This window comes from Bombus huntii, chromosome 5, assembly GCF_024542735.1.
Source record: "Bombus huntii isolate Logan2020A chromosome 5, iyBomHunt1.1, whole genome shotgun sequence".
In the NCBI taxonomy this organism is placed as follows: domain Eukaryota; kingdom Metazoa; phylum Arthropoda; class Insecta; order Hymenoptera; family Apidae; genus Bombus; species Bombus huntii.
This window is the reverse complement of record NC_066242.1, coordinates 213,796-222,500: the sequence shown is the minus strand read 5'-3', so window position 1 is coordinate 222,500 and position 8,705 is coordinate 213,796. Positions and strand designations below refer to the sequence as shown.

The window sequence follows — 8,705 nt, the reverse complement described above, 5'->3', positions numbered from 1 at the left end:
CCAATACCTAAAAGCCTTATAGTCGTTATTTCCTTTTCTCATATGTACGTTGTGTAATTCTCGTTAGCGTATATTTGTTCGTTTCAGTGCGTAAATCGTGCATATTAACGTTAATATGTTTAATAAATATGCTCGTACGCATAAAACGCAAGTTCATCTTTTAAATAGGCATAAGTAAATGTGAGCAGACAATAATGATTAAAGTTGCAAGATTAATATAGTTGAGAAGAATAAAAAATATGTATACACGTATATTACTAATATTACATACAATTAAGTATGTTATTTTGTTTTATTAGTATGCAATACAAATAGAAAAATATATAATTAATTATACAATTGTGTATATTACGTAGTGCGATAATATTATACCGAGTAATAATTATCAATTTGTTAGAAACTTTTACAATATGTATAATATCCATATGTGAAAAGGTACCATGTACTAGATTAATATTTTATATTTTGTAAATGTTTCAAACATTTTCTACATATAATTACATCGTGTTAATTTCATAGTTTTACGAGTTTTAGTTTATGAAACCCGATAAAATCAAATGTTTGTATAGGTCATTTCGTACGACAAAATGATCCGATAAAAGTAATTATTTTCTAACAAATGACGTTTGAAAATTTGAAACAAAGATCTCAACGAAATCATCCATCATTTATTCGATACGTGTCTACGTATTCGTCTTATAAAAATTCAAGCAAGCGTATGTAAGTACGATAGGTTACTTACACGACGTATATATGTATATTGACAAGGACTACAGTCGGTTTGGGCTAGTCGCATTGAAATTTATTCCAAAGATGAGAATCTACTTTCTGCTATAGAAATGCAAATAAAGGTCATAGAAGACACTGAATATAGATCGAGGTCGTAAGGCACACTTACATGATTGTAAATACGCATATAGAATTCAAAGAAGGATTTCAATGTTTTAATGATGATGCTGTTTAAGTGCTCGAATTGCTTTATTTTATATACGTTAAACGGTGCCAAAGTGAAATTTTTCATTCAACATTATCTATTGTGTGATGATCGATTACCTGTGTTGTTATATTTTCTATTGCTTTCAATTATGAACGAACTATATGTAAAGTCTGCGTTACATTTAATTACGTTCTAATTAACACGCGGAGAATGGATTATTTCGAAACATTTCGAATTATGTATACTTATTATTTTTATTCGTTCTAGTGCCATAACGTATTCTACTTTATTGTATAGTCAATTGTACAGTTATTTCAATAAAATGCTTCTCTTCTTTATTCAAAAAATATGTGCTTTAACATGTAGGAATATATGTATACAAATAGAGTATTATAGTAAAATTAATACTAAAAACGATTGAAATATATTTTGTATATCATACCTGTAGCAACAATATTATATGTAATACAAGTGAACATATATTTTGAGCAAGTTTACTGTCATTTGTTACTGTCATCGTGTTGTTCAAAATCAGTGTATTCCCAAGAAAGCAAGAAATTCTCTCTTAAGTCTATTTGTAAGTTGCTTATGTTCAAACACTGAAAAATTACTTTAGGTAATTCATATTTTTACATGTTGAATATGCAAAAAAAGATAAAAGTTATACAATCAGAACAATTTCATTAGAATTTGAAAATAGTTGTCACGCTTTTATCATTCTAATTATAAGAATAGAAAACTCACATTTTCTTTGCTGTCATATTTAAATTGTATTTCGTGATTGTTTAAAGATACTTGTGAAATATTAGATGTTATTCCCCATATTTGTATTCCTCCTAAGATCATTTTTTCATTAAAAGAACTCTTCATTGCTTTGGCAGTGGATAGAGTATCATTCTCAATGGTGAAAACTGACCATACAAATTGTTCCTTCTCCAGCGAATCTGTAAATACACATCCGCTTATTAAAACAAGCTTATGCAAAATTTAAGTAATTATGTAGAAAAGGGCGTGCTTTATCATTCTTATTGATCTTGATATATGTTGTTGAGATCAGCATTCTGAGTAATTTCACTTTTACGTGCATATGACCACCGCTCAACTTTAGTTTCCGATGGTATTTTGATTATTAGGCAATAAATATAAAAAATAATTACAGTTCTATTTTTTGAGACTGCCGTAATCGTATTACCGATGAGACAAAAATTCTGTTATAGACCCAGCATAATGTTCCATGTGAACATTATGTTCAATGAAATCAATTAGATGGTCTCTCCTATATTATTATCATAAATTCCATATACATTTATTATTTAACCTAAATCTTACCTGAACCAGCTCAAACCAACAGTCGAACCGAAATCTAGTCCTAAAAAGATCATATACATTTCGCAAAACTAAGGCCGAACGGCGGTCAATGAAATCAGTAAGGTCTATCCTTTTCTATAGAAATTAATACTACTAACTATGGCATCAATGCAATATATACCTAAACTATCGCCATCATCCCAATATAGTTCGCCTTTTGCCTTTTTCACATGATCCAAAGTAATCAATAATTCGAAATTATTCTTTCTACTGCTAGTTGTAGTATCAGCTGGTTTCTGTACTGGTAAAATGGATCCTCCGCGAATCATCAATGGTATAGTATCGAGTGGCGCATTCATCGTGTAATATTTACCCAGCGCGAAGACGGATTCTTTTGTATAAAAATTATACCACACTCCATGTGGTAAATAAGCTGATACTTTCGTTTTGTTCTAATAATCAGGAATGGAGTGCATCAAAAAAAAAAAAAAAAATATGACTGTTTTAACTATTTAAATATTAGTGATTTATTAATATGGACCTTAACTTACTTCTTCTAAAACTGGAATTATCATCAAAGAACTACCCCATAAGAACTGAGTGTCGATATCGTATGTGGCCGAATCGTTCGAGTATCTAAAAGAATGTTAAATCTTACAAGCACTCTAAACAGGTCGTATATGGTCAATACACTTACTCAAAGAATAATGGTCGTGCTACAGTTTCTCCAAATTTATGTGCTCGAAATAATAACGTATATAAATAGGGTAACAACCAGTAACGTATCGTAAGGGCACGCTTTGATGATTTTATTACTAAATCGCCCATAGCAACTGGATCTTGTTCCTATAAATGATATATAATAACAATATTAGACATATCGTTTGAAAGAAATAATTGAATTTAATGGTCTTCATGCAGTAAGAATTCATAAATACAAACGATTGTATCGTCGGAATTATGATTACGAGAAAAAGGATAAAATGCACCAAGTTGCATCCAACGATTACATAATGCCGCTGTTGTATTTCCATTAAATCCACAAATGTCAGCACCAACCATTGGTATTTGGTAAAAATTCATCAACAATATTGCTGGAATACTCATTTTTAAATCGTGCCTAACGTATGTCCAATGTATTACGTAAAATGCGAATATTTAATAAATATTTATGAATATTTATAAACACTAGGCGCAACAATTACCATGAGGAATAAACATCTCCTGTCCAATGACCAGCATAGTGCCCATGACCCACCCAAGTTGAACGCGATATTATAAATGGTCTTTTTCGTCGAATATTGGTTAGTGCACTGTGTACATTGCCAATGTTACGTAATTTAACTATGCTTTATACTTCACTTATAAGTTCTTTTATGATTAATAGCGTACTTACTAATTCGTTGCTATTGCTTGACTTGTGCCATAAGTATTATGAAGATCATAATGAAGACCTAAGTAATGCTTAGCGTTCATGCACAATGTTTTTGTTGCGAGTATGTCTCCTACAACGTTCGGTACATATTTCGGATAATCCAATTTACTTTTTGGACATCCATTTTTATGTCCATCGTAAAAATTAGATGGCTCATTCATATCCTAGCAGTAGGTAAAAACACAAAGCAAAGATGAATATTATTAATGTAAGACAATTTTATTTTCACTAATAGATAATAGAAAATATGTATGCATACGATCCAAGCACCGTCGTATGCAAAACTATCATGCATGTTGCTCATCATGTGGAAATAATAGTTTTGCGTTTTGGGATTCGTAAAATCAGGCCACACAGTAGAAACAAAATTCCACGTCTTGCCAACAAATGGCTGATCAGTTGCTCCATCTTTTATAAATATATCTTCTTTCATACCTTCATCATATGGCAAATAAGTTCCGTGCTTTTCAGAACCAGATATTCCCGCATCGATTAAGGGAATATAATGCATTCCTCTCTACAATATATAGAATGTTATGCATCATATTAAATTTGTATATTTTTTACATGTATATATAACTTCAAATCATACTGAATGTATTTCATTCACAAATTGTGGTAACTCCTTAAATGTTTTTGGATTATATGTGAAATCGTTATTTTTATCCATGTAATCTAAATCATTCCATTGAGTATCCTGAAAATAAAATGAATGAAAATGGTTAAACTTCATCTATTACATATTCGTTTAAAGAATATGAATTTAATGATTTATGTAAAACATGTTACAAATGGAATTCCCGCTGCTATGGTTCTATTCCATATTTCCTTTGTTTTTTCTAAGGTTCCATATCCGTATCTGCACAATTTTGGAAAATATAATAAGAATATAATAACAATTATTTTGCAATGAGATAACTTTCCTACCTGCATAAATGAAAACCAAGAGACCAATATGGTGGGAGAAATGGTTTGCCTATTATCTCAGAATATTGTTTTATGACATCTGTCGGGGTTGGACCCAGAAAGAAATATATATCAAAAACACCACCAATAGTTCGAAAGGTAATAGCAGGCGACGGTTGTAATATCACATCTACAAATAGCAGACGTTATGACACATATTTCAGCGAATTATATAATATAAAGAAAAAATTACTTTTAACATCATTTACCCATTGCATTACTATTGAGAAATAGAAGCCCGTGAGACCTTCCGGAATTTTCAATTATGAGATAGAAGGGATGAGATCCATATAAATTTGCCTAGATTTTGAAAGCTTGTCTTTATAAATATATATGTTAAAAAATGTCAAGTAGAAACAAAGTGTAAATTTAAATAATGTCTTAAAATGAATCAACATACATTTTCTATTGGTGGTTGATCCTTGTTCAATAATGTAAACATTTGCCAATTAGTATTTAATTTTAGCTTCGTTTTATGTTCGCCAATACCATAAATATTATGGCTCGGCAAAAGAGCGCTTATCTGCAAAAACTGATCAGCAAATATGAAACCTCCTGTATTAATAGAGTCAAATCTGGATATGAAAAAAATAAAAATAGTTGTATTATATATACATATGTGTATATACGTATATACATAGCTGTCCAGTTTATCTGTGAACAGTTAAATATTTCGAGAAATATAAAAGATACGTAAAAATGATTCAGGCAAAGATTAGAATATTAAGAGTCTCATACGTTGGTATTTATATCACCTTGAAATGATCCTGAAGTGCCCTGTGAACATTACATTAAAGTTTTTAAATGCATCTCTATATTTTTTATTATATATTTTTATAGCTGATACCAAAACATTTTCAAAACTTTACACGCATGTGTATTTCGTGTAACATAATTTCGAAATATAAAATGATAAAGTTACCAAAATACTGCCAACATTGTAATAAAAAATATACAAGAAACTTTAATGCAATACTCTTAGGTCATTTCAAGATCACTTCAAGATGATATACCAGAAATACCAGCACGAATGTACCCCTAATATGCTCAAACTTTTGTCTGAATCAATCTCTCGTATCTCTCATATTTTTTTGAGATATTTAACTGTTTATAGATAAACTGGACACACTATATGTATATATGTTCATACACATATAGGATAAAAGTAACACAAAATTCAAATGTTACAAATGTTACTCACATCACTGTATCATCTAAGGTTCTGTATACTTTAAAACCAGGTTTAGTATTATCAATTTCTAATTTGTATTTTGCATTAACGTTTTTTTGAAAAAATGGTTTGGGATCTGCTCTGAGAGGCCATGGTGGTTCATATCGTTTCTTAAGAGGATCATATATTTTTATACGTAGAATAGTATCATCTATAGTGCTGGTTTCTACTTTAACCAGTGGTAGGTCATCTTCATAAAAGGAGCTTTTTATTTGTTTGAGGAATCCAAAAAAGTTGTTTCCTTCTTTACTAAAATTTTGATACCTGTATATGCTCCAATCACTTGGATAATAACAATATGGAAGATTCAAAGGAACAGGTCTTGTCGTTGATATTTTTTTGTTAAGAGAATTCCAACAACAACCTCTATTTCTACAGGATAATTCGGATGCTCCATCTTCAGGATGACAATCAAAGCGTAATGTAACGGGAATGTTATTGCACTGCTTCTAATGAATAAAAGTTATAAAACAATGATTATTATAACCTGCAATCATGCTTTTTAATTATAATATTTGAAACTCACTTGCACAATTCTAGGAAATTTCAATATTGTGTCATGAGATTCTATATCATATTCAAAATTTTCTTTTTTAGATAATATCATAGAATCATTAACCAGTTTATAATTCGTATTCTGTAGAATTTCATCATTTCTAGAGATTATATCTATTTTATATTCTTCTATAATAATGCATTTGCTTTGTTGTAAAAATACTATTATTACACCAAGCAGAATAATGAACATGATCAATTTCAGAAAATTATATGTTAATATATACTTGGAATATCTATCTAAAACCTTATTTTTTGGTACAAATTGTTGTATATCTTTCACATTCATTTCTATTGTTTTTATAAATTTCTCCATTCGTTAATTCGTTAATTAACTTCGGTATTTTGTATCTCTTTGAGTATTGAATAGGCCACCACCTTTAATAAGAAAATTAAATAGAATTAGGTTGAAAATAAGAAAGTTGATAAAAAACAGTTAAAAGGACTAAAATTTACCAATGAAAAGTAATCTAAGATATCAGTTTCTATACAAATATATCTATAATACATAACATAATAATACATAACCTTAAGAGCCACGTACAAAAGATAACCATATACATACTATTAATACATATAAGAAACATGAATCTTCATTATTTTTACAGACTTATGCACGTTGTAATACGTCAAACATGATTATCTTCTACAATAATATATTTAACTAAATTTCCCACTATATATATTTTATTAGTATTAAAATGTTCTCTTATATACAACATGAAAATCCCACTTATCATCGAGCATTATTTTGTACAGAGAGGAAATGAGAATGCTCACTGCTCACGCTACTGATACTATGTAGACACTTAGGTAAGTACATGATACATGGCGTTTGGGGCGACCATTTTATGACAATAAACGGCTCGCAGTTGCTTCACATATCTTTGCATCTGTAAGACAACACTAATGTAACGATGAAACTTATCTATTTTTAATACTTTGTTAATTAAAAATTTTATTAACATAGTGAAATTTTTTTGATTAAAATGAGACCACGATATTGTTATATAATTCGATCATATTGTTTGGCCTTATAAATTTTCCTTCTTCGATCGTCAGTCGGTCGCTATGATTTGTAGCTGCACAATATTCAGCTAGTTTTTAGCATGATTGATCTGTTTTGCACGCGAATTAAGAATGTTCCTAGTAATGTTTTGTTGTCCTTTCTTAATTTCCTTGTGTATATATATATATATATATATATATATATATGTCGGAGATGAAAGAACACCGGAGCCTTTGGAATTTTGGATAATCCCGCAACATTGTAATCTAGAGTCTACTATAGCTGTAATTGAACAATTGTAGTTATTCAATCCGATTGTAATTGTTCGCGAGTTGTGATAATGAGCTTGGGCTCGAGGCGACAGCTAGTCGCTGAACGTAGCCGCGGTCACGGGATGAACGCTTTGTCTAACAAAGGTATGGAGTAATTCTATAGTTCTCCTTAAAAGAAACATTCGTGGCGGCACGCGACAGTAAACATTCCAACGGTTTCTGTCCCGTGGCTCGCCACACGCAAACCCTATTCTTCGAGCAAGATGATTGCTAGAGTCGATGCGTCTCCGCAGTACATGTTCAGCTAGCCCGAGGGTCCGTTATAAATCTTAAGATTTAGTTGACTAAAGTCCTTTAAACAAACAGTCTTTGTCCCAGCTACGGGAAGATAGGAGAGACCTATTTTTCAACGAACGGCGTCTCCCACTAGCAACTTTCCCTCGAGGACGACTAGCATCTTTTTTTAACCACCGATATGGAGATTGACCAATTAGCAGCAACGCCAAATTCCCTCACCTTCTGAACGATGGCTATCCTCGACGAATCCGATGATCTCGTGTCCTCAAACACACTCCATCATAGTTTTCCTCTGCAGTATCACCGCGACGGAGAGTCATTCTCTCGTGAGGTCGTATTAGCGAGTTACTTAGTGTCTGTACGCTCGGTGGATATTCCACGTTTTCGCAAAGAGTCCGACTTAGATTTTTGTGAGCACGTACATCTATCATCCCGTTGACCGCGGATTCGTTATTGAACCTAAGACCAACATCACTAGTATCGCGAGTGTCCAACCGCCGCGGTTGATTGTCGAGTCGGTAGTATCCATACCCGTATTAACAGACTGTATAACACGACGATGGCCAATTCCAATGAAGATTTATCATACGCCCACAACCTTATTCCTGACCCTTTTCCGACATATATATATATATATATATATATATATATATATATATATATATATATATATATATATATATATATATATATAT

General features: G+C 31.2%; 2 protein-coding genes across 7 annotated transcripts in view; one reads left to right on the top strand and one right to left on the bottom strand.

Annotated features, from left to right (window-relative positions):
* Positions 1-1,429, top strand: part of LOC126865458 (zinc finger protein 699-like) — a 6,159-nt gene extending 4,730 nt beyond the window's left edge. Inside the window, exon 1 of the mRNA XM_050617956.1 lies at positions 1-1,429. This exon is cut by the window's left edge and continues 4,730 nt beyond it. The gene's annotated coding sequence lies outside the window, so the exon portion shown is untranslated.
* LOC126865457 (lysosomal alpha-glucosidase-like) overlaps positions 1-7,851 on the bottom strand; it is a 13,818-nt gene extending 5,967 nt beyond the window's left edge. For 3 of the 6 annotated variants that reach the window (XR_007689534.1, XR_007689535.1, XR_007689533.1), the window contains exons 1-18: positions 7,399-7,849; positions 6,961-7,325; positions 6,404-6,810; positions 5,848-6,326; positions 5,047-5,221; positions 4,856-4,946; positions 4,608-4,776; positions 4,470-4,539; positions 4,273-4,377; positions 3,940-4,197; positions 3,642-3,844; positions 3,451-3,558; positions 3,188-3,365; positions 2,943-3,091; positions 2,797-2,881; positions 2,427-2,697; positions 1,682-1,881; positions 1,380-1,536 (exon numbers count right to left, since the gene is read on the bottom strand). Coding sequence is in view for 2 of the 6 variants with exons in the window: in XM_050617953.1 (XP_050473910.1) it covers positions 1,438-1,536; positions 1,682-1,881; positions 2,427-2,697; positions 2,797-2,881; positions 2,943-3,091; positions 3,188-3,365; positions 3,451-3,558; positions 3,642-3,844; positions 3,940-4,197; positions 4,273-4,377; positions 4,470-4,539; positions 4,608-4,776; positions 4,856-4,946; positions 5,047-5,221; positions 5,848-6,326; positions 6,404-6,748 (2,985 nt within the window). In the remaining 4 variants the exon portion in view is untranslated. Of the gene's footprint in view, positions 1-1,338; positions 1,537-1,681; positions 1,882-2,266; positions 2,307-2,426; positions 2,698-2,796; positions 2,882-2,942; positions 3,092-3,187; positions 3,366-3,450; positions 3,559-3,641; positions 3,845-3,939; positions 4,198-4,272; positions 4,378-4,469; positions 4,540-4,607; positions 4,777-4,855; positions 4,947-5,046; positions 5,222-5,847; positions 6,327-6,403; positions 6,811-6,960; positions 7,326-7,398 lie in introns of those variants that run through there. The other 3 variants (XM_050617953.1, XM_050617954.1, XR_007689536.1) reach the window with 3 other exon arrangements.
* Positions 7,852-8,705: the final 854 nt, after the last annotated feature.